Below are 25,496 nucleotides of genomic sequence, written 5' to 3'. Positions count from 1 at the left end.
CCCCGGTAGCTTGTTTCCTTTCCAGTGTAAGAATTGGCTTTGTAGTTTGGTTTGTCCTGTTCCCATCATGCACTGGGACAGGAACAGACTAATTTGCATACAGCCAGGTTCTGAAACTGGGATGATGCAGTGAGCTAAAAAACGGTGTTGGATCTAGCCCTGATCTCTTGACTGGGTGAGAGTTTTCTGCTTAATTCAGAGACTCTGTCCATCACCACCCCTTGTTGTAAATTATTTTGTCCACCCTAAGCGTGGAAGGGTATGCTCAGACATGAGTCCCTTGCTCACTGCACCATCAGGATTCAAGCAAGCCGGGCCGAAGAGGCTGAAATGCCAGAAACCGGTCCCCGGTAGCTTGTTTCCTTTCCAGTGTAAGAATTGGCTTTGTAGTTTGGTTTGTCCTGTTCCCATCATGCACTGGGACAGTAACAGACTAATTTGCATACAGCCAGGTTCTGAAACTGGGATGATGCAGTGAGCTAAAAAACGGTGTTGGATCTAGCCCTGATCTCTTGACTGGGTGGGAGTTTTCTGCTTAATTCAGAGACTCTGTCCATCACCACCCCTTGTTGTAAACCAACATATTGCGATGGCAGGCCCCACAGGACTTAAAGTCAGGCATCCCTACGCACCAGAGAAGACCAACAAGAGAAAAAAAGTCCCCAAAAAGATATTAAAAAAGTGCCTAGGGTACGTGCTCTAACCGGATCTGCGCTTACTGGCGTGGAAAAAGAAAACTGACGTCAGCACGCATGGGTGGCGCCTAAGTAGTCTCTGTGATGTCATCTCGGCGCATACAACGCCAGCGACGGACGCGGAGCCGCACAACGCCACCTACTGACGCGCAGGGATACTGCTAGCAATTCTTTCCGGATCCAGTCTGACGCCTGGGGATAGTCTAAGTTAAGGAATCTATCACTAACGTGTCTTTTTCAGATTAATGCTTCTGTTTGCTCCTTGGTTTGCTAGAGCCAAGACACGACTGGTATTCGTGCACTGTATACATTTTTTAACAACATATTTCAACGTTCATTCTTTTTACAAAATTATACGATTGGCTACTGCAGTGATTGCTCAGTGCATTATAGCCTATTATAATGTTATTTACTGCTATTATAAGATTACTGTGAGACTCCCACCTCGACGGCGGGGATGATTCAAGCATGTAAATCTATGAAAAATCCAATACTGGATCAATCAGGGTTTCAAATGCAAGCAACATCTTTTGTATGAACTTAATTTATGAATGTAGAGAAACTTTTCCAAAACATACTAATACTGTCTTCTGTATAAATCAACAACAATACACATGATGCGACAGCACTCTTAGATCATACATTAATTAGATCCTGGTAAGCAAGCAGCACATCTTACACATTGAGCAGTTCCTAAGCTATCCTTTAGGAACTATGCTGAGAGGCCTGACCAGATATTTGTAGGTGTAGTTGCCTATACAATCAATGCACAATAAGAGTCCTCCGTTTCATTCAAATATTCCATGTATTTGTGCCATTCTGATCATTTTGGGCTGGGGACTGAAATCACGACAGAGGTGTGGGCCTTTGGGCTACAATGTAAGCATAATATAGGACCAGTCTTTGATGATGGGATGTACCTGAAACCAGCTTATGCATTTACACACTTAATGTGTTGCAGGCTGGGCAGGAAACCCATCCTATCAAGTTTACCACATAGGCTTGTCTTGAAGTCAACTTCGAAGTACTCCAGAAAATCTGCACTTGGGAAAGAACTGTTAACAAACAGAGTTTTATAGCCTAATAAGAGTGCCAGAGAAATACATTTGTCTACCCCCCTCCCCATCATCCTTCCCATGGCTGTCAACTAGAAAGCCTATCTTATTATGCTCTCCTATTGCAGTGCCCCAGGAATAAGACGAGTATATGGCATGAAATATGTGAGATCCACAGTTCCTACTAGTTGTACATTTTGTGTGGCCAAGTGGGTCTCCTGAAGTGTTAGGACACAGACACAATATCTCCTAGTCTAGCTAGGAAAGTCCAAGCAATGAAATTCCTAGCCTTCCGTGAGTTGAGTCCGATGACTTTCTAGGGCCTTGCACATAGTGAAACTGCCTTTTAATTAAATATAACTAAGTGGGGGGCCTATCTCGCCATGCATGCTATGATGGTATATGATGTGCAGTGCAGAAACGGCAGCAAATGTATTGGGAGGAGCCCTTGGAATATCCACAGGACTAAAGGATTATGCTCCTTCAAATTTACTGCACATGCCTCAACACTGTTCTGAGTGAAATGTCTGTCCAGCACAAATTTAATACTCACAAAACTGAGAAACCTAAACCCAGACATACCACGTACCCCCACCATCCATACCGATCAACCGGCTGCCAGTGACATATCTCTTTCCCATCCCACCCCAAAGCAATCAATCATATCTTGTGTTTCACAAAGAGGCCCTGTGATGCTCAAGGGACAATTCATATCCCTGGAGGGCAAGATACTACAAATAAGCCCCTCTCCAATATCCTCTTTAGTAATGAGGCATAGTCTTGCATATTACCCAGAAATTGACATGCCCACATAGCAAATGACAAACCCACGTGACATGACATACCCACATAGCAAAACAAAGGTGTGAGCAACCAAACTTAAAGTGGATCAAAGATAATTTTCTGCAGCCCAACTAAGGCTGTTAGACATTGTATGGAATACAAAAAATTAGAGATGGGCCGCACTGAAGATCAGGTTCCACTATAGAGGGCAGCTTTTAGACACCAGCACCAACATCAGGAAAAGCACATGTTTTACCAGCATTTCCAATGGCTTCTCCCCCCCAAATAACCATCAGCCTGCATGTTACTCCAAAAATGATGCAACCTTTGGGCGCCTGCACAAGTTCTGACTTGACAATCTATGTTGCAGTAGCATGGCTCCGAAGTTCCACAGATATCCACTTGACGAGTCACAGAGGTGGCCTCAGACTCAATGAGAAATGCGCTACCAGCACCATAGTTATGCCAGAGGTACCAAGGAACTCTCGGATGCCATCCAAGGGGAAGTCATGTCCATGGTGACACATCACCGACTTCCATTGTGCGGTGCGGTGGTAGAACTCAGCATTATCCACACCACAGAGCTAGAATAGCACCTTGCTAGACAAAGGGAGCAGTCCCCCCTTTTATCTTACCCTCTTGCACACGGAGAAAGGAACAAACGTTCCTGCATCAAGTCTACTCCCACTGGGACCACTAACACTATTATTGACCAACTGAATGCTGGCACAATTCCGCCTACTCTAGTAGAAAGCCAAAGTCACGGCATCTTGGTGCAGTCTCCAACAGTAATCACAAACTGTAACTACACTGGAGAACAGTTGAAGCCAGTCCAATGTGCAAAGAATCATGGTCCAGTATGTGTCAAACTTTGGGCACAGTATAAACCAACTCCAGAATACGGGCAGGGGAATATTCCACTTAGAGCACCAACCAATAGGTAGTAAAGGAACCGAGGTAGGGAAAAAGAAAAAGGGACAGATAGGACCAATGCGCAGCTGGACAATCAACACTGTCAATCTCTCAGCAGTGTCCCTAACATTTCACACAAAACTCAGTTTAAAAAAAATATTAGATGAAAGAGAATGACCCATGGGAAAACATTATAACTTTTATCCACGTATTATTTGCCCACATCACATATGGATTAATCACAACTGTACTGTTACAAGCATCTTACCTCTCTAGTTTGGTCGTCATTTACTGGTTGCTGCCTCTGTGGAATTTTAAGTTGTTGCTCTAATTTCTGTATCTCTTGTTGGAACACATCTCTTTCATGCTCCCTATCCACTGCTTGCTCCTGCAAATTCAAAAAGTATGGTAAACCGAAGATAAATTGAAATAACTAAACTGCTAAAAATTGCTGCCAGAAAATATTGCTGCACTAGTTCCTTTAGCATACCCGAACTATTACCCCCTGGTAACACTGAACGTTACTGCACTGTTTTGTTGTCTTTTTTGGTAGGGAAAGAAAAAATCTCTCAGTAAAAATAATCTAAATGTAGACAATGGTTAGAGGCAACTTTACTGAATAGTATGTGACTGAGCCAACCTTTCAGCTTTCCTTTTCAGGACCAGTGAGCAAACTTTGATGTGTATGCACTGTGGGCGTGGAAGGAAAATAAAAATTCAAAGTTGTGGACTTAAAGTGCCAAACTAATAATACATTAATAGATGCATTTGCTATTGTTCGTGCCCAAGCTACTGTTAGCTTTTATCTGCACATAATTCAAACACTATAGCAAGAAATGTCTCTCTTTTCAATTATCTGTTAGGAAAGGGGACAAGCAAAATAAGAGTAATAACGGCCGGATAGGCTTCCACTTCAGAGCCTTAAAGCAAACGTCAAAGCAGCTGAAAAAAATATACAAAATGTATTTTGAGCCACAGGAAACAACAAAAGTAAAAACCATTCTGAAAAGGGGGCTATGAGATAAAGTGATAGTGTTTAAAATCACATTGTGCTGTTGCAAAATCAACAGTCTCGGCCATGCTGTCAACCCACAAACATTACTCAGCCCTAGTATCCACTACACAAAGGACATGACAAATTTTCAAGGAAAATTTCATAGTTTCGTAATGCACCTCTGCTTTTTTCAGTCAGGAAGTAACCTATATGTAAATCAGCAACGTGGTGCCCCAAAAATGAAAGGTCCAGCTGGAACCTCACAAAAAAAGGTTTCTGCAAGGACGATTCCTGTTCAGTGTCCATTTTGGAGTTAAGACAAGATTGATTTGCATATGGCCTTATTCCGGTCTATGACAGCGCGGAGGAATTAGTTAACAGTGGATTTGAATCATTCAAGAGAAATTACCACTGGTTTAGAGAGATAAAGGCATTTCCATCAGTATTTACTGTTTAAGAAAGTCACTCCAAATGAAAAAGACAGGCCCAGATGTGAAGGTCGAACTTTCCCTTCATCTTTCTTTTGCTGCACACTGACAGTTTCTAAAAGATAGCAGTTTAAGAAAAGTTGTCGATCCTCTTATGCAATTCACTGTTTGCAGTAATAATGCACAGACAAAACCAATTGCTCACACATGTCAGCCTATGTATGTATTGGTATTTATACGATACAAACCAAGCTAGCAATCAATGTAGAACAGCAGTTCACGAGTCAATATTGTGAACAATGGGGCCCTTTGACAATTAGAAGTGTCTCTAAGGTTGCAGCAACAGGTCAAAGAAGCGTCTTTCATTGAATAAGGTGCTTCTGCAAGAGTGACGTATCCGAGTGCAAGAAGGACTTCAGTGGAATACAAATACAAAACAGGCTGGGCTCCTCCCATGAAAAGCTATGTTCTATGATCAGTGATCACGAAGATATACAGAGTCTAGGGTTATCCCTTAGTAGGGCATGCGCCTGTCAACCCATTATGAAATGCTTCATCATAGGGGTTGCTCTTTGCCAGCAAATAAGTTGCCTGGCGGGCTCATCCTGAGCTCTTCCCAGCTTCGCTGTAGTATGATTTAGTCCTAAGAGGGTTCATAAGTTGTGAAAATTGTATCCAGTAGTGGCAGACATTATATTTATGATACAAGTAGACTAGTACAATGTACAAAATGTCAAACTGATGCGGTTTCAGTTGATTAGGAAACCTCCCTCATCCTAAGCTATGGTCAACTTGTCTGTGCGCCAACATTACATGCCAAAAGTTATAGGGCATTTCTCAGGACATAGGGGATCATTTTCTAACTTGCCCTATGCTATCCTAGTGGGTTTAGAGAAAGGGATAGCAAAATGCGGAGACAACTTGTTACCAGGATTTAACAGGTTGCATTTGTAGATAATAATTCTGTAGGGATTAACCAAAGAAATATCATTGGTGAAAAGGGCCCAAACAGTGTTCACTTTTCAGGTATACCAACATTATCATACTAGAATGTTAAGACTCAATGTTCTTGCAAATCCATAAGCACAGACCCACTCTTAACTTCATTAACTGGCACAACTAACCACCCAGAGTGTTTCACAGCAAACTCACTAATAGGGTTTGATTATTATGAGATGCCAGTAGTATCAACTCACCTATTTATGAAATGTCAATGGATTCTAAGATAGGAAGTAGTAGTTATGCCATTCCCAGTCAATATGTAACTAGCTCTCTCTACAGCATGGTCAAAAGAAAAAAAAGCATTGTGACGTAGTGGCAGCGCCATTTTAAAAACAATTACTGATCAGAGTTGGACCAATAAATAAAAAAAAACTTAAAAAGAAGTAGTGTTGGGGGCGTGGCTTAGCGGGCAACGATGGTGGACGCAGCTTGCTAGAGCTCCCACCGGCCCGACATTTATCCGGCAGTTATCCTGGCTCCTGAACCCGCTACATAACCCAGCAGAGCGGAGATAGTGGCGGAGGGCAGGAGGTGTTCTCCGGTGCACTTTTTGGTGCTCCCAGACCTTTTACGGCCACGACAGCAGCAGCGACAGATTGCGGCCTGGTCCCCTGGGTGACGCCGGGACCTCGATTTTGACGCTCCCCGGTCGGAGGGTCTCGGCGCCGGCCGGCCGGGCCAGCTCCTCTTCTGGGCCTGCGACCCCCCCTTGAAGGCGGAACATTAACTGTATCGGCGGACTTGCCCGCAGGTGTGGGGCGCCGGCCTGAGCTAGGGGGAAGACCGAGGGGCACTGCGGCCTGCGCCGGGGCCGAGAGACCGGGACCTCGAGTTTCGAGGCTCCCGGCTGCGAGGGCTGGAGCCTTGTGGTGCCCGAGGGGCTGATCGGAGAGGCTGAAGACCCGGTGCCCCCCCGGAGTGGGTGCCTGCCCGGGGACTTGGTGTGCTCCCTGACCACGGACGAGTGTGGGGATTGATCCTGCGTGGACCCGGTGGCGGCGCCTGGTGTGACCCTTTATCTATCGGTGACTCTGGTTGGAGGCGAGGACCGGCCGGCCCACGTAGCGCTGGTGAGTGCCCGAGACTGTTGGCCAGTGGTCCGGGGGGTTCCTCCGCTGGGTGCTGGTGGAAGCCGCTGCGTGGCCTGGAGTGGATTCGACCCCCCCTTGTGTCTGGAGTAGGGAGTAGAGCCATCGTGAAGCGAAGACTGGACCAACCGGAGACGCTGTGGTGCTCCCCTGCACTTGGGGGCGGCCTTGTGAACCCTGGTGGCCCCCCGGGCGGAAGAGGACGATAGCGTGGAGACCTGGTGGGCCTGAGGTTCCTTGTGTGGTGTACTCTTGCTTACATTTGGAGGTGCGGGGTTGGCGTAGACACTACCCACTGCTGATCGGGGACCGGTTGGGCCCAGACGTTCTGCGACAATGACCAGAGGTGAGGGGGGGGCAGTGGATCCGCCAAGCAGGGGACCCTGGACAAATTTACGGGGCCGAGTGGAGCGCCCGGTGCCTCGGGCGGAGGCCATGGATCGGGCCCTGACAATGCAGCACTTATGGCGGCGATCACCCAATCCAGAGACATGCTGGACGCCAAGATTGGGGCGGTCGGCGCGGATGTGACCCTATTGCGTCAGGATCTGCGGAACGCGGTGGTGCGCATTACTGAAGCGGAATCCAGGATATCGGTGGTGGAAGACGATGTTGGGACCCTGAAGCGGAAAATGGCGGCAATGGAAAATGTCCAGAGGGGCCTTGCGCTTCGTGTGGAAGATGCTGAAGGGCGCGCGCGCAGAAACAACCTTCGCTTCGTGGGGTTTCCGGAAGGCTGCGAGAAGGGGAACATGGAACAGTTCTTGTCTCACTGGTTGGAGTCCTGGCTTCCCCCAGATGTACTGTCGCGGTGCTTTGTTATTGAGCGCGCGCATAGAGCCCTGACGCAGAAGCCGCCGGCGGGGGAGCGGCCCAGGCCGGTGATCGCTAGGATTCTGAATTTCCACGACAGGGACACTATCCTGCGGGAAGCGAGGACAAAAGACTCCCTTCTCTTCGAAAACCACAAGATAATGATCTTCCCCGACTACACCAGGATAGTGCAACAACAACGCCACTCGTTCATCGCCGCCAAGGCTAAACTTCGAGGCCTGAAGATCCAGTACTCCCTCCTCTATCCGGCCCGCTTGCGGGTAATCTTTCAATCGAAAACTCACTTTTTTGACACTCCGGAGGATGTCTTTAAGTGGACGGATGAGACAGTGAGGGTACGACCGCATGCCCAGCCGGGACTGAACCCGGGTCACTCACGGGACCCATCACCGACACGGGAGGATTCCACAGCCAAGGGCAGGAGACATAGGAGATCGAGGTCGCGGAAACGCTCCCCTTCACGTAGTGGAAAACGAGATGGCGCGCCCACCGACTCTGATCACTCTGGCAAGGATGGAGGTGGCTCAGGGGACTGAATCTGCTCATGATAAGTACAGGCTCCCGTTGGGAGATGGTTTTCCTGTGTTCATTTGGACTGCGGCTTGCTAACTGACTGCATAATCGCTGCATGACTTTCTTTATTCATGGTTGGGACTTTGTGGGGAAGTGGGGGGGGTTCAGGTAGCTCTTCTATAGGGGCTTGCCTCCTACTTAAATGGGAGATGTTAAGGGGGGGAGTCGGTTGGCTGGGTGGGTAGTTGGGTCAGTTGAGGAGGGGTTATTGGGGATCCATTGGAGTGGGTGGCCGCTGACCTCCCGTTGGGGGTTAGGGTGCTCCTGCACCGCGACAGGTACTTCAATGTTGTTGAGGTATGGGGGAGGGGGGCGGATGGTTGGTTGGGAGTTGGGTCGGGGTTGGGTCTGGGGGTTGGGGGAAGGGGGATACACGGTGTTTGGGTCCACAGGAGTAACTTGTTCACACACGATGGTCCATCAGGTTCGTTTTATGTATTACGGGCAATTGCGCTCTCTCATGCCCGGACAGTTCCACCCCTTTCCATTTGATGGCGGCTAGGGGTCCTGCCTCGGAGCTCCCCAGAGCTACTCTGAGGATTATGAGTTGGAACGTGCGGGATATGCTCGATAAAATTAAGAGAGGGGCTGTATTGCGACAGGGTAAACGGGAAAAGGCTGATGTTCTACTGTTACAAGAGACTCATCTCCTAGGTACGAAGACTCTGAGTTTACAAAGATATGGTTATCATCAGGTGTACCATGCAGGGTTTGCTCGGGGATCCCGGGGGGTGGCGGTCTTGGTCCATCGGAGAGTATCCTATGTACATTCATCGCAGTGGATTGATGCACAGGCCAGGTATGTTTTCATCAAAGGAATGATTGGTGAGGAACAAGTGGTATTTGGTAGTGTGTATGCTCCCCCCCCTTGCAATGGTCTCTGGCGGAGAAGTTGTTTGCGGTCTGGGCAGAGGTGCCGGACGTCTTGTCAGTGATAGGTGGCGATTGGAACGATGTAATGGATGGATCTGCGGATCGATACAGGCCGGGTGGCGGACAAATGGCGGTTGCCCCTACGAAACTGAGTGAGATGGTGAGAGGTATAGGATGGACGGATGCCTGGCGCTGCCAACACCCACACAATAGGGAATTTACTTATGTGTCCGCGGTCCATCGTTCATTTTCTCGGTTGGACTACTTGTTCGTCCCGTGCGCCACCGTCGGAAGGGTGGCATCGACTGCCATTCTGCCCCGGGGGCTTTCTGAACATTCCCCCGTGACGATCGATATTCTCCTTGACAGACGGCGACAGCTGTTCCGGTGGCGCCTCTACTTGGCATCTGCTACGGGATGACTACCAGTCCCACATGCGTGAGGCCATTGCCCACTACTGGAGGGAGAATGAGGGGCCGGACTCTGACGTGGTGACCCTCTGGGAGGCCATGAAGCCGACACTCAGAGGTGTTGACATTGCCTGGTGTGCGAGGGCCCGCAGGACTCGAAAGGAGGAACTGGAGAAGGCGGAAGAACGCGTCCGCACTCTGGAGGCACACTCTACAGAGACAGGGGCAGAGGAGGATACGCGGCGGCTCCTGCAGGCACAGGCTGATTCTGCGTCCCTATTGCTTGAGGAGTCGCGCCAAATATGGCTCGCAACGTAGAGTAGAATATACCAGTGGGGGGACAAATCCAGCTCTATGCTGTACAGGCTGTGCCAGAATGCGTTCCAGGTTCAGACGCTGCCGGCACTGATGGATGAGGCAGGGACCCCCATAACTGATCCAGGGACTATAGCTGCCAGTTTCGCGAGCTACTACAAGGCGCAATACGCCCCCGGGGACTCCCTTCCGGCGGAGGATATTGACAAATTCCTGGCGGATCTCCCGCCGCGGGGGATCTCCGACGAGGAGCGTGCTGACCTGGAGCTTCCTTTGTCCGCGGAGGAACTGGGCAAGGCATTGGGCGAGCTGAATGCCGGGAAGGCCCCTGGGCCGAATGGCTTCCCATGTGAGTTTCTACGGAAATTCCACCTCCAGTTAGGGCCCCATTTCAGAAAGGCATTTGATGCTGCCGGGGAAAGTGGCCAGCTGCCATCGGATTGGAGACATGCCGAGATATTGGTGTTTTGCAAGCCGGGGAGACCGCCAGATAGACATGAATCGTACCGCCCTATCTCTCTCCTGAACATCGAGGCAAAGATACTGGCGAAGGTGCTGGCCAATCGCCTCTTACCTCTCATTACCGCTCTGGTCCACCCGGACCAGGCTGGTTTTATGCCACACGGAGCCACGAGACACAATATTAGGCGGGCCCAAGTGGCTCTGGAGATGATGAAGGCCACCGGCTCCCAGGCGGCGCTCCTATTGGCAGACATCGATAGAGCCTTCGACTCGCTGAGCTGGATATACTTGCAGGCACTCCTACCTCGTTTGAATCTTGGCCCTCGCTTCCTATCGTATGTGCGGCGTCAGTGCGGGTGCGGTTTCAGACGCCTTTCCCATTGGGCGGGGCACCCGACAGGGTTGCTCGCTCTCGCCATACTTATTTGCTCTAGCAATGGAACCCCTCGCGGCGTGGGTGCGAATAGATGCGCAAATGAAGGGGTTCGAGTGGGAGGCTGGGCCGTCAGACCGTATCGCGCTCTACGCGGACGATGTACTGTTCTTTCTGACGGACCTCGACAGGTCTGGCCCCAGAGTACTTGAGATACTGAGAGTGTTTGGAGAAGTATCAGGGCTGAATCTCACTGTACGGAAGTCTGTTTTGTGGACCCTAGGCAGCGGGGTGGTTCTTGGTGACTGGGCATCGGCCTTACAAAAGGCGACGGGAGGCCTTAAATACCTGGGGGTGTTCTTGACTGACATCCCTGGAGTCTCGTGGGAGCGTAATATTATTCCGGTTTGGGACAGAGTCAGATCGGACATGAAGACGTGGTCCCGTATGCCCTTGAACCTATATGGCCGGTCAGCCATCTTTAAGATGGTCGCTCTTCCTCGTCTGCTTTACCAACTGCAGAATCATCCCTACCCTATTTTGCCACAATGGTTCCGCCAAGTAGATTCGGCGCTGGGCCGTTTCCTCTGGGCTGGGGGGACGGTGCGGGTGGCCCTTCGCACCTGCTTCCTCTCTACATACTGCGGTGGCCTGGCGTCTTCGGACATCCTCTCCTACTATCAGGCGTCCCATCTCGTGATCCTCAACGAATGGTGGTATGGAGATCGGGGAGACCCGGCATACGCTTTGGAAAGATATCTAATGGAACCCGATACCTTGCACACGCTACTGTACTCCGCCGGGAAAAGAAAGAAGCTTCCAGTGGTTACACAAACTGTCTTTCGAGTCTGGCGTCGGGCACTTGGTCGCATGGGGTGGTCGAATAGGCTGACTGGGGAGACCCCATTGTGGCAGAATGGCCGCCTACCGGCCTTGTCGACCCTGCCGGGGTTTCGCGGCTGGGACTCAATAGGGATCTCGGCGTTGGGGCATGTTATGAGGGGCACGACCCTTAAATCCTTCCAGGAGTTGAGGGATGAGTACGACATGCCGAGTACCCAGTTCTTCAAATACCTGCAGTTCCGCCATGCTATCTCCCCCGCCCTGGAGGGGTTGGATTCTCTGCCGGAATTCAGCCCCATAGAGGCTAAATTATTTATGGGAGAATTAACGGAGAAGAAAATTTCATGCGTGTACCAATCCCTAGTCACTCACTGTGCGCCCTCCCTAGATGGCCTTCGGGCCAAATGGGAGAGAGACGTTGGTGAAATAGATGAGGAAGGATGGAGGGATGCTCTTGCGGCTCCGAGGGAGGCGGCCGTCGCCGTGCGGCTGCGTTTTATCCAATTTAAATACCTACACAGGGCTTACTATACGAGAGAGAGGCTGTGGCGAGCTGGTTTGATTGCCTCCCCCGACTGTCTGAGGTGTGGTAGGGAAATGGGTACGTTCCTGCATACGGTGTGGACCTGTGGGGCAATGGTGCGATATTGGAAGCGTATTTGGGATTGCTTGGATGAGATACTGGGCTGGCAGCTCCCGCGTACGTCGCAGCTGGGTCTTCTGCATGTCTTGGAGCAGGTGGGCGGTAACATCTATAAGAGGCATCTCTTGCTCCTGGGCCTCACGGTTGCTAAGCGGGATGTGGCCCGGGCCTGGAAAAACCCTGGAGCTCCCCCGATTGAGGTCTGGAAAAGAGGTATGGACTACTGTATGGGACTAGAACGCCCTGTTTTTGAGGCCTGTGGCTGCCCCAGCAAACACTATAAAATCTGGAAGAGGTGGGCAGAGTACAGGGGGTTGTGGCTGGAACCGCCGCTGAGCAGGACGCAATGGCGGATCTACTACCATGAGTGCCGGGACGGGAGTGAGAGCGCATTACCATCTTTGTGCGGATTACTTTGTTTAGATCCTGGTGACCATCGTGAATGGAGTGGGGGTGGGATCCGGGTGGGGGGTTGTTACGGGATGGGAAGGGGGGGATCCGTGTAGTTGATGTCCCTATTTTATCCTGCCTTTTGTGCGGATTGCTGCAACTGTGATTCATGTTTCTATGCTTACAGCCTCTCCAGTGTCTGGAGTGCTGTACATGTTTCCGCAATCTACTTTTGAAATGTCAATAAAACCTGGTTTTGAAAAAAAAAAAAAAGAAGTAGTGTTGGGGGCGTGGCCAAGGCGGCAAGCATGGCGGACGTGGTCTAAACGAGCTCCATCCCGCTGGCGAAATATCCTTATAAATATCCTGCGTCGCCCCGACCCAAAGACGTCCAAGTTGGGTGGCTGACTGTCGGAGGCGGAGGGAGAGCCTCGGTGGCGATTTGGGCGACCTCGGAGCGCTAATTCTGACGGTCTGAGCCCTGTGACGGTGAGGCCTGCGCCGCACGCCGAAGCCGGGACCCCGAGTTTGGTGAGGGCCGGCCGGAAGTGCTGGGGCCGGCGGAGACAGGTGTGCCCACTTCAATTTTCGGCCACAGACGATTCGGAGCTGCGGACCCCGGCTGGGGAACGACACGCCACAAGAAACTGCGGAGGGGTCCCGGCGCAGCCCTGGAGTCGGGGCACTAGCGGATGCGGGGTAAGCTGCCATTGCGAGGCGAGCGGCTTTGTGGGGGGAGGGGAAACTCCCTCAGAAACGGGCTGATTTCCTTCGACAGTCGAGTCGGACCGCAGGTGCCTGATAGCCCGGGAGTATTGGGGGGGCTCCTATCTCCCCCCCCCCTTCCCTACCCCTCGGCGGACGCTGAGACGAGGTGTGTTGCTGCTGAGAGTGGCGGCTTGGAGTGCTGCAGTTCACATACGGGTGCCCCTCGCTCGGTGGCTGGGTCGGGCCGCGGGGCGAACCCCCCCCTCCGGGGACTGAGAGAGGTTGGGGACCGACATCTGGGCCCAGACCGTACTCTGGACGACGACGCTTGGAACAGCAGTGGGGAGGTCGGATCATCTCCTACTGGTCATGGGCCTGGCCGGGTGCGTGTGCCCACACGCATTAGCGGTGAATGCCCTCAACAGGGGGTGCACAACTCTTTAGAACGGCTATTAGATCTCGGACGGAGGCCGGGTTGGTGTCCAATCAATCAATCAATCAGTGCATTTGTATAGCGCGCTACTCACCCGGGAGGGTCTCAAGGCGCTGGGGGACACGATGCTGAAAATGGCGCCAATAGCTGGGGGTGTCGCCGCGATGGAGTGAGTTGGTGAGACACTGTGATTAGCCCCACCGGCCTCCTGGGAAGCTGGGACGCGACCCCTCATTACATTCGAGTGAGCGGGAGAGATCCTATCGGTGGTCCCCACCGGGGGCGGAGAGAGCGATTGTCCGGTGCCCCCACGGCTTGATTGGACTCTATACTCGCGCCCGTGGCTCATCATGACGAGGGGCGGCAACAGTGACGGCACTACGAAACAGGGCCCAATGGACAAATTCACGGGGCCGAACTCCGGAGGTCAACAGGGACCGGGACCGGATAATGCGGCCCTTATGGCAGCTATAACGCAATCTAGAGACATGCTGGACGCAAAAATTGGGGCCGTAGGAGTTGATGTCACCTTGCTCCGACAGGATTTGCGTAATGCTGTTGCCGGTATCACTGAAACTGAAACCAGAATCACGGGGGTGGAAGATGATGTGGCGATTCTCAAGAAGAAAGTGGCCACCATGAAAGGGATTCAGAAGGGCCTTGCGCTCCAGGCTGAAGACGCGGAAGGGCGGGCCCGGAGGAACAACCTGCGGTTCGTGGGATTTCCGGAGGACAGTGAGAAAGGCAACATGGAGGCATTCCTGACCCGGTGGCTGGAGGGGTGGCTCCCCCCAGAGTCCCTCTCGCGCTGCTTTGTCATTGAGCGAGCGCATCGAGCACTTCTCCCAAAGCCGCCGGTAGGGGCTCGCCCTCGACCCGTGATTGCCAAACTACTCAATTATCATGACCGAGACACTATCCTGAGACAAGCTCGCGCAAAGGAGCCCCTAATGTATGAGAACCACAAAATTCTGATATTCCCGGACTATACTAAGCTGGTGCAGCAACAACGACAATCCTTTACCGCAGCTAAGGCGCGACTACGAGACCTTAAAATCCAATACGCTCTGCTCTATCCGGCCCGCCTGCGAGTGGTATTCCAGTCCCGGACCCAGTTCTTTAACTCTCCAGAGGAGGTCTTTGCTTGGACGGATGAGACAGTCCGAATCAGAGTGCATACTCCTCCGGGCCGCGATTCCGACTAGTCCTCCACGGCGGGACCCCCGAAGACTCCCCGAAGGTCGCGAAGCAGGAGCAACTGGAGATCGCGTTCTCAGAAGCGCCCACCTCCCCGTGATGTGGCGACGGGAAACACAAGTGCTGCAGACACTCAAACTCTGGAGCCCTGAGGCCCCGTGCTGCTCTGCGACTGTCTGGCGTAAAGCCCAGGATGGCCACTGACGGACCATGATTGTACCGGGGGCGAAGATAATTCTTGAGACTCACCACCGGAACCTTTGCTTAACAGTAATGTGTAGAAGGGGGACATGGGTCGGGGGATGCCTGAGGGAGGGCGGACATTACCCCCGAAGTTAGCGAAGTTAGTTGGGTAGGGGGTAGGTTGGGATTGGGTTTGTAGTTGGTGGGGATCCATTGGAATAGTGGGTCTTTAGCCTCCCTTTGGGGGCTGGAGATGATCTATACCCGGACAGGTACTTCAATGTTACTGAGGTATGGGGAGGTGGGGGAGTTGTGGGCATGGTTTGGGGCGAGGGACGGGTGGGGGAACGAGGGGGGTGAGGGGGTTGGAGGGGGAGTTGGTGGGGTGGGGGCAGTTTATATCGGCACAGTGTCCATTCGAGTCCGGTTGAAATTCATTGTGTGTGTGTGGCCCAAGGCACCTAGGGCCCTGAACCATCTGCCCATTGATGGTGGTTGACATCCACGAGACGGGCCTTCCGCGGGCATCACTGCGTGTTGTGAGTTGGAATGTGCGGGGGATACTTGATAAAATAAAGAGAGGCGCAGTCCTGCGGCTAGGGAAGAAGGAAAGGGCGGATGTGCTTCTCTTACAAGAGACACACCTGTTGGGGACCAAAACCCTTAGCTTGCAACGGTATGGGTACCAGCAGGTATTTCACGCTGGCTTTGTGAAGGGGTCACGGGGGGTTGCAGTCCTGATACATCGCTGATTGACCTATATACATGAGACACAATGGGTAGATACCCACGGCAGATTTGTTTTCATTAAAGGAATGGTGGGTGATGAACCCATGGTCTTTGGTAGTGTGTATGCCCCGCCCCCGCTGCAAGAGGCCCTCATAGAAAAGCTGTTTGATGTGTGGGCTGAAATCCCGAATGTGTTGGCAATGGTAGGCGGTGACTGGAATGATGTGATGAATGGGCGTATGGATCGTTGTAGACCAGGGTGGGGGGTATAATAGCGGATACTCCCACTAAGTTGAGTAGCATGGTGCAGGGAATGGGCTGGATAGATGCATGGCGATACCAGCATACCGATAGCCGCGAATACACCTATGTATCTGCGGTTCATAAGTCCTTTTCCAGAATTGACTACCTGTTTATTCCCCAAACCTGGATAGGGAGGGTGGACTCCACGTCCATGCTCCCACGTGGCCTGTCGGATCATTCCCCAATAACGATGGACTTACGTCTAGATAAGAGGCGGCAGCCTTTTTAGGTGGCGCCTATCCATGTGGCATTTGCAAAAAGACAGTTATCAGTCGCATATGAGGGAGGCCATAGCTCAGTACTGGGATACTAATGATAGGCCCGAAACTGATGACATGACCTTATGGGAAGCTCTAAAACCCGTGCTCCGCGGTGTGGATATTGCCTGGTGTGCCGCAGACCGTAAGACCCATAGGGGGGATATAGGGGAGGCAGCGAACCGGGTCCGAGACCTAGAGGAGGAGGGCAGCACAGGGGGAGATGCTGTAGGGCAGCTGCTACTAATGCAACAGTCATATACCTCTCTACTGCTAGATGAGGCTCCTCAATTGTGGTTGGCTACACAAAGTAGAATATATCAGTGGGGAGATAAATCCAGCACAATGCTCTATAGGCTTTGTCAGGGTACCTTCCAGGCACAGTCCCTACCGGGACTTCGGGATGAGGTGGGAGATCCTGTGACGGCCCCAGCAGAGCTGGCTGCCAGCTTTGCGCAATATTATGCGGCCCAATATGCCCCCCGGGAGTCTATCCCAGCGGACGATGTTGATAAATTCCTTGCAGACCTCCCGCCACGGGCGCTTTCAGGTGAAGGGCGTGCTCGGCTTGAGCTTCCGCTGTCGGCTGAGGAGCTGGGCGCTGCGCTTGGAGAACTGAACACGGGTAAGGCCCCCGGGCCAATGGATTCCCGTGTGAATTTATAAAGACCTTTCACCTCCAGTTGGGGATGCGTTACAGACGGGCACTAGAGGCGGCCAGAGAGTGTGGTCGCCTTCCGGCGGATTGGGGACACGCTGAAATCGTGGTCTTTTGCAAACCTGGGAGGCCTCCTGAACAACACGAATCATAGAGGCCGATATCGCTCCTCAATGTTGAGGCGAAAATACTGGCGAAAGCCCTGGCCAATCGTCTCCTCCCATACGTTACTGACTTGGTCCACCCGGACCAGGCCGGGTTTATGCCCCACAGGGGGACGAGACAATATCAGACGCGCGCAGGTAGTGATGGAGGCGGCTCGTGCTGCCGGGATTCCGATTCATAAAGGGGGTGGTGATGGACAGAGTATCTGAATTAAGCAGAACACTCCTACCCAGTCAAAAGATCAGGGCTTGATCCATCACCGTTTTTTAGCTCACTGCACCATCCCAGTTCAGAACCTGGCTACATGCAAATTAGTCTGTCCCTGGCCCAGTGCATCATGGGAACAGGGCAGACCAAACTACCAAGCCAATTCTTTACTGGAAAGGAAACAAGCTTCCGGGGACCGGTTTCTGGCATTACAGCCGTCTTCGGCCCGGCTTGCTTGAATCCTGATGGTGCAGTGAGCAAGGGACTCACATCTGAGCATACCCTTCAACGCTTGTGGTGGCCAAAACGATTCATAAAGGGGGTGGTGATGGACAGAGTATCTGAATTAAGCAGAACACTCCTACCCAGTCAAAAGATCAGGGCTTGATCCATCACCGTTTTTTAGCTCACTGCACCATCCCAGTTCAGAACCTGGCTACATGCAAATTAATCTGTCCCTGGCCCAGTGCATCATGGGAACAGGGCAGACCAAACTACCAAGCCAATTCTTTACTGGAAAGGAAACAAGCTTCCGGGGACCGGTTTCTGGCATTACAGCCGTCTTCGGCCCGGCTTGCTTGAATCCTGATGGTGCAGTGAGCAAGGGACTCACATCTGAGCATACCCTTCCACGCTTGTGGTGGCCAAAACGATTCATAAAGGGGGTGGTGATGGACAGAGTATCTGAATTAAGCAGAACACTCCTACCCAGTCAAAAGATCAGGGCTTGATCCATCACCGTTTTTTAGCTCACTGCACCATCCCAGGCACTCCTTCTGGCCGATATTGATAGAGCATTCGACTCAGTGAGTTGGGTCCATCTCCATGCGCTCCTGTCTCGCCTGAACCTTGGACCCCATTTCCTTTCGTACCTGCAGCTGCTATACACGGACCTGACGGCATCTGTGAGAGTGGCGGGAGCGGTGTCCAGCCCTTTCCCTGTAGGACGGGGCACCCGGTAGGGCTGCCCCCTTTCACCCTATTTATTCGCCCTGGCCATGGAGCCGCTGGCGGCGTGGGTGCGAATGGACGCGCAGATGCGTGGTGTTGAATGGGAAGCGGGACCGTCTGACAGAATCGCGCTCTACGCTGATCACGTCCTTTTCTTCCTCACAGACCTCAATAGATCGGGGCCCAGGGTCCTTGAAATAATGCGGATATTAGGTGAGGTGTCCGGCCTTCACTTAAATTTACGGAAATCTACGCTGTGGGTGCTGGGGGAGCGAGGGGGCCTAGGATCATGGGCGTCAGCATTGCAAGAGGTGGCTGGAGGCATTAAGTACCTAGGCGTATTCCTGACGGATATCCCCGAAGTCTCTTGGGCACGCAATGTGTTGCCTGTTTGGGACCGCGTACGTTCAGACATGAAAACATGGTCCAGAATGCCCCTGAATATATATGGCCGGTCGGCCATATTCAAGATGGTGGCTCTCCCATGTCTCCTCTACCAACAGCAAAATCACCCCTATCCTATTCCATCACAATGGTTCAGACGGGTGAACTCGGCGTTGAGCCAGTTCCTTTGGGCTGGTGGGGTGGCGAGAGTGGCGCTCCGCACTTGCTTCCTCTCCACTTATTGTGGGGGCTTAGCTACATCAGACGTTTTGTCCTATTATCAAGCGTCTCATCTCTTAGTACTAAACGACTGGTGGTATGGGGACCGGGGCGACCCGGCCTATGCCCTTGAAAGATACATGATGGACCCAGACACACTGCACACCATTCTGTACTCGGCGGCCATAAGAAAGAGGCTCCCAGTGGTTACCCAGGTGGTTTTCCGGGTATGGCATGGAGCTCTACGCCGTATGGGGTGGTGGAACAAATTGACGAGGGAAACCCCATTGTGGCAAAATGGGCGGCTCCTGGCACTGGCGTCCTTACAGGGATTCGCGACTGGGACGCGATTGGAATATCGGCGTTGGGGCACATCATGAAAGGCACGACCCTTAAATCATTCCAAGCATTGAGGGAGGAATATGATATGCCTCGAACCCAGTTCTTTAAATATCTGCAGTTCCGACACGCCTTGTCCCCCGCCTTAGTCGGCCTGGAATCCTTGCCCGAATTTAGCCCCCTGGAAGCTAAGGTGTTCATGGGGGAATTGGAAAATAAGAAAATATCTAATATTTATCAAACACTAGTTACGCACTGCTCCTCTCCCGTAGACAGATTACGGTCTGTGTGGGAGGGAGACATAGGCGACTTGGGGGAGGAGGACTGGAGGGAAGCCCTGGAGGCCCCGACGGGGGCGGCTGTTGCAGTGCGCCTGCGCTTTATTCAATTCAAGTACTTACATAGAGCCTACTACACTAGGGACCGATTATGGAGAGCTGGTTTGATTGCCTCCCCTGATTGCCATCGGTGTGGTCGAGCGGTGGGCACCTTCATACATACGGTGTGCGCGTGTGATAAATTGATGAGGTTCTGGACCGGGGTAGGGGATTGCCTGTCTGAGGTGTTGGGCTGGGACCTCCCCCGCTCGCCGAAGCTGGGCCTTCTTCATGTTATGGAACAGGTGGGAGGAAATATCTATAAACGGCATCTGCTGCTCCTGGGCCTTACGCGGGCCAAAGGAGATATAGCCCGGGCCTGGAAGGACCCTAGGGCTCCCTTGGTGGGGGTGTGGGAGAGGGGCCTAGATTTTTGTATGGGGCTGGAGCGCCCGGTTTTCGAGGCCAGGGGCTGTCCCCGAAAACACTTTAAAATATGGAAGAGATGGGCAGACTATAGAGGACTGTGGCTAGAACCACCAGCGCAACGGGATGCTGATGCAGGACAATTGCTGGTTGACCCTGGGTGAAACGGTGCACACACTGCCTGTGTTTTTGCTATGCTATTACTTTTGGACCACGTAGACACTGTGCGGGGGAGGGGGTGGGTTTCGGGCGGGGGGACAAAGGGGAGGGAGTTGGGGGGAAGGGAGTTCGGAGATGGTCATTTATATCAAATGTTGATTACATTGCTTGTATGTGATGGTTATTTATCTGCACACTGCTCCTCTGGCTCCTGGAGAGCAGTGCCCTCTTTGTAATCTTTCACCAACATAACAACAAAACAATACAAAATTTGTTCTTGAAAGAAAAAAAAGAAGTAGTGTTAAAATACTTTACAAAAATGTTATATTAAAAAGCTGGGGGGCTAGAAGCTATTTGCTATTGGGTGCTTCCCTCACCCTTAAAAACGAAAACTGTTTAAAAAATAAAAAAGAAAGGACGGAGGGCATGACGGGCTACTGATGAGCAGGTGGAGAAAAGTAATGAGAGTGGTGAGGAAGAAAAGCAGCAAAAGAAGGCAGAGCAACAGGTGGTAGAAAGAGAAGTATACGAGCAAGAGAACAACACCGTCCATAGGGAAGAGAGGCAGTTTGGCAGGAGAGAAACGCAAGGAACAGAACTTTCAACAAGCGGGAGACAGCATCAGGGAATACAAGAGGGCAGAAGTACACGAGGGAGAGCTGTAAAAACATGCACACCCATGAAGTGCTTTTGCTAACAAAGATATTATTACTCTCAAAGTGAGCAGTACATATGTATGCATTTCTATAGCAGGAGCCTAGCCAAAAGCAAGCGGAGAATTGCACAGGATTCAAAGACAAAAATAAGGTCAACAAGTAATAGGAGAGGTAGTTGGTTTGTGGATGGTTAATGCATTGTGAGGTAGATTTGTTTAAAGAGGTGAGGTGGAGGATAGAAGCCAGCCAATAGGTGAGATGGAAGAGAGGCTATGCTCCAGGGGAGATACAAAAAGGGTGGACCAACTGGGACGAGGTAAGTCCCTGAATAAGAAGTAAACAAATGAAAGTGACAGTAAAGCCAACCAATAGTAAGCAATAAGCCAGCTGTAAGACTCCAAAATGTTCTTGGTAGGCCCACAATAAGTATTATGCAACCTAGTATGCCTATCACCGGCACTCACACTGTGCATATGGGTACAGTGAACAAGTGATGCTCCTTCTATATTTCGTGTATCAGGAGTTATAGTTTGTGGGCTCATTCAGTACAAATCTGGACGAGCCATGTTCCTTGACTAGTTTATCAAACAACTCCATTACTGCTTTAAATTAATTCAAACTAATGATACTCTTCTCATTTTTGAATAAGTGAGACATATGGAAGGATTAATCTTAAAAGATCAAACTGCTCTTCTGGGCACTACACTGCATACAATATTCCACCCTTGTAAATCCCTTATATAATCATGAAGAGTGTTAGACCTGGCCCTTTTGGCCGGTTTATCCCCAAACTTTTTGCCTCATATTTTTTTCTGCCCTGTTGTTGTTAACTTTAGGACTCTAGGCGCTGTACCACTGCAGATCAATGCTAGAGAGCATATGCTCTCTGCGTGTATGGTGATTATGATTGGTTATCCATGATTGGCATATTTGATTTACTGGTAAGTCCCTAGTAAAGTGCACTGTGTGTGACAAGGGCCTGTAAATCAAAGGCTACTAGAAGGCCTGCAGCATGGGTTGTGCCACCCACCCAAGTAGCCTTTCAAATGGGACTCAGACCTGCCAATGCAGTTTCTTCATGTGCACTTTTCGACTGCCATATCGACCTGGCAAGTACACCCACTTGCCAAGCCCTAACCTTCCCCTTTCTTACATTGAGGGGTCCAAAGTACCCCATTGGCAGGGTGCGGTCTATGTGAAAGGTAAGACATATACTGGTGTGTTTTACATGTCCTGATAGTGAAATACTGTGTATTTCGTCTTTCCTTGTTGCAAGGATTAGCTCTCCCATAGGTTCTAAGTGGAGCTGCCTTGTAAAATTTTACATGAGCAACTTTCAATTGAGAACAACTAGAGATTTAGAGTTTAGAGGGCGCTAGAGGAGAAATGCTTGAAACATTTTAAAAGTCATATTTTGAATTGTGGATGTTGGATTTTTGTCATTTTGGTCTGGTTTGGTTTTGATAAAGATTATTTTTTTTTAAAACAAACTGGTGTGGTGTCAATTTGTAGTATTTAACTGTGTCACTGTGTGTGTTATGTACAAATGCTTTACACATTGCCTCTAAGATAAGCCTGGCTGCTCATGCCAAGCTACCAAGAGGCTGACGCGAGGCAAACTAGGTGTGTAATTCCCTTATCTCACAAGAAGGAAGGGTCCCTACTTGAACACGGTGCAAGCCACTGCCAACTAGAGACCCCTGTTTCTAACAAAGAGTTGAAATATGTTCACTGTCAGATCTCCAAGTGTGCTACCTTATATGACTGAGTGTTAAGCCGTAGCTAAATAGGAAGGAGATGTGCATGGCTGGTGAGCAGTCATTCAACCCTTTGAAGGTAGCTGGCTCTATGGCGTGACTTCAAAAGAAAAACATTCAACATTTATTGAATACTAGCCTCATAATACAGCATAAGGGCAGAATGTAAGCTAAACCCTGTGTTATATCTAGGTTTTGATATTATGCATCTTCTCCGTTTCTCTGTCTCTGCTGCTCAGCCAGTGTGAATGTGATGTGTAGAATGTTAATGTGGATGGTGATGTGATGGAATGTGTGGATTGCTGTGAGGTGGAGTGTAAGTTGGGTCATGGGCTGAGCAGCAGGGAGGCTGATCCTGGTGGCGCTGACAAGTGTACTACTGAACTTTCTAGAAGACCATCTTCACTTCTAATAGCAATACATCTATTCATCTATACCTAACCTGGACTACTGGAACTCCTCCTTCCATCATAACATAAATTGGCGATGAGCTGGTTAATCTTCATTAGAAACTATGCGTGCGGATCTACTTTAAGCCTCTACTAAAGACATTTTCAACTTAAGATACTATTTATAAGAGCCTATTCAAGGATTTTACGCCCTGCTGCCCCACCAGTGTCCTGCTTCACCGGACAGCCCATAGACAGGCCATATGTTTTTCCTTAAATTCAACGTTAATTCTACTGGTTGCATCCTCTACAAGTCAAGAAGCAACCCTTATACTGCAAGTGCAACAGTGAATTGATGGGCTGGCAGAGTTACTTTTGTTACTATACGCTACGCTTGACACCTCACATGGATTTCAACTTAAACCTGGTGCGGCTTCAACCCTGTGCGCTCACTCTGATTAGTGACAGCATTTTGTGTTTTACTTTTGGCATGTGTTTTCTTTCGGAGGAGATATTGCCTGTGTTAGACCTGACATCATTGGCGTGAGTCTCGCTTCCATTTTTGATGGATTGCCTCCTCTGTTTTGATATGTTTTTGCTGGATTTATGCTTTGGGCACTGGGCCACTGCTAATCAGTGCCACAGTGCAAGGGCTCCCTATGTGAAATTAATATACTGATTGGATTCCATGATTGGGTTATTTGATTTATCTGTCAGCCCCTAATGCACAAGTTACTACTTGTGTAACGATATATCTGTTAGAGACATTAGTTAGTGATAGATTCCGGAAATTTTTGCGTAGCAATACCCCTGCGCGTCGGTAGGCGTCGTCCGCGGCTCCGCGTCCGTCGTCGTTAGCGCCGGAATGACGTCGTCGGAGTACTTAGACGCCGCCCATGCGCGCTGACGTCAGTTCTGATACACAGCTTTTCTGCGCCAGATACGCAGAGCCATGATAGAACCAACACTGGTGCCAAGAAACTAGGGCCCTGAAAGGGGATGACCTTAACCCTAGATATCGGTTCGCAGAACGGGGAGGATGGGTGGGTCGGTAAGGAATCTATAACTAACTAATGTCTCTTACAGATATATTGTTACACATGTAGTAACTTGTGCATCTGAAAGAGACACGTTAGTGATAGATTCCTTACCTTAGAATAGATACCCCAGCAATACCAACCCCGGTGGTGGGTCTGCGAACCAATAATTACACCAGAAAGTCCTGGAGGACGGAACGGCCAAAGAAGCCATCCCTCCGGACTTGACTGTCCAGGCAGTAATGTCGTGCGAACGTGTGCAACGAGGCCCACGTAGCTGCCTGGCAAATGTCCTGCAAGGGCACTCCCCGGCCCAGGGCAGTTGTAATCGCCGTGGCCCGAGTGGAATGAGCCCTCAATCCAACAGGGGGCTCCTTCTTAGCCATGGAGTAACATGCCTGGATACACAAGATGATCCATCGGGAGATGGTCCGCTTGTGTACCGCCTTCCCCTTCTTAGCGCCCACATAACCAACAAAGAGTTGGTCATCCACCCGGAACTGGCGTGTGCGATCCAAGTAAAATGAGAGCACACGTTTTGGGTCCAGACGGTGGAGCCGCTCTTCCTCTTTAGAGGGATGCGGAGGCGGAAAGAAGGTTGGCAAGGTGATGGACTGCCCGATGTGGAAGGCTGAGACAACCTTGGGCAGGAAAGATGGCTTGGTACGCAACACAACCTTGTCCGGATGGACAGAAAGGAAAGGGGGAGTACAAGAAAGGGCCTGGAGCTCACTCACTCTCCTGGCAGAGGTGATGGCAACCAGGAAAGCAGTCTTCAGAGTAAGAAGGCGAAGAGGACAGTTGGGAAGTGGCTCAAAGGGAGCGCACATCAGAAACGTAAGAACCAGGTTCAAGTCCCACTGAGGCATCACAAACGGAACAGGAGGGAATGTGTGTGTGATGCCCTTTAGAAATCTATTCACAATAGGGGACTTGAACAAAGAAGGTTGATCAGGTAGCCTTAGAAAGGCTGAAAGGGCAGAAAGGTAGCCCTTGATAGTGCCCAGAGCAAAGTCCTGCTGGGCAAGAGAAAGAAGGAAGAGAAGAACCTCAGAAAGAGGGGCAGCAAGAGGATCCACAGCCTTTGCTGTGCACCATGCCACAAATCTGTTCCACCTGCAGGCGTATACCGACTTTGTGGAGGGACGTCTGGCTGCCAGAATGACATTACAGACTTCGGGAGGCAAGTCAAATGGCCTCAACTGTCACCGCTCAATCTCCAAGCCTGTAGGTGGAGACTGGACAGGTTCGGGTGGAGAACCGTCCCCTGCTGCTGCGACAGAAGGTCCTCCCGAAGAGGCAGACGAATCGGGGGATCGACTGACATGCTGAGTAGCTCGGGATACCAG

General features: G+C 50.9%; 1 protein-coding gene across 2 annotated transcripts in view; it reads right to left on the bottom strand.

The window, feature by feature from the left end:
• The window catches only part of AKAP9 (A-kinase anchoring protein 9), a 647,464-nt gene that overhangs the window by 399,366 nt on the left and 222,602 nt on the right, over positions 1 to 25,496 (bottom strand). For both annotated transcript variants that reach the window (XM_078663639.1, XM_078663638.1), the window contains one exon: positions 3,714 to 3,833. In XM_078663639.1, coding sequence (XP_078519765.1) covers positions 3,714 to 3,833 — 120 coding nt within the window. The remainder of the gene's footprint in view (positions 1 to 3,713; positions 3,834 to 25,496) is intronic.

This window comes from Lissotriton helveticus, chromosome 10, assembly GCF_964261635.1.
Source record: "Lissotriton helveticus chromosome 10, aLisHel1.1, whole genome shotgun sequence".
Lineage (NCBI taxonomy): Eukaryota > Metazoa > Chordata > Amphibia > Caudata > Salamandridae > Lissotriton > Lissotriton helveticus.
This window is presented reverse-complemented; position numbering and strand designations above follow the sequence as displayed.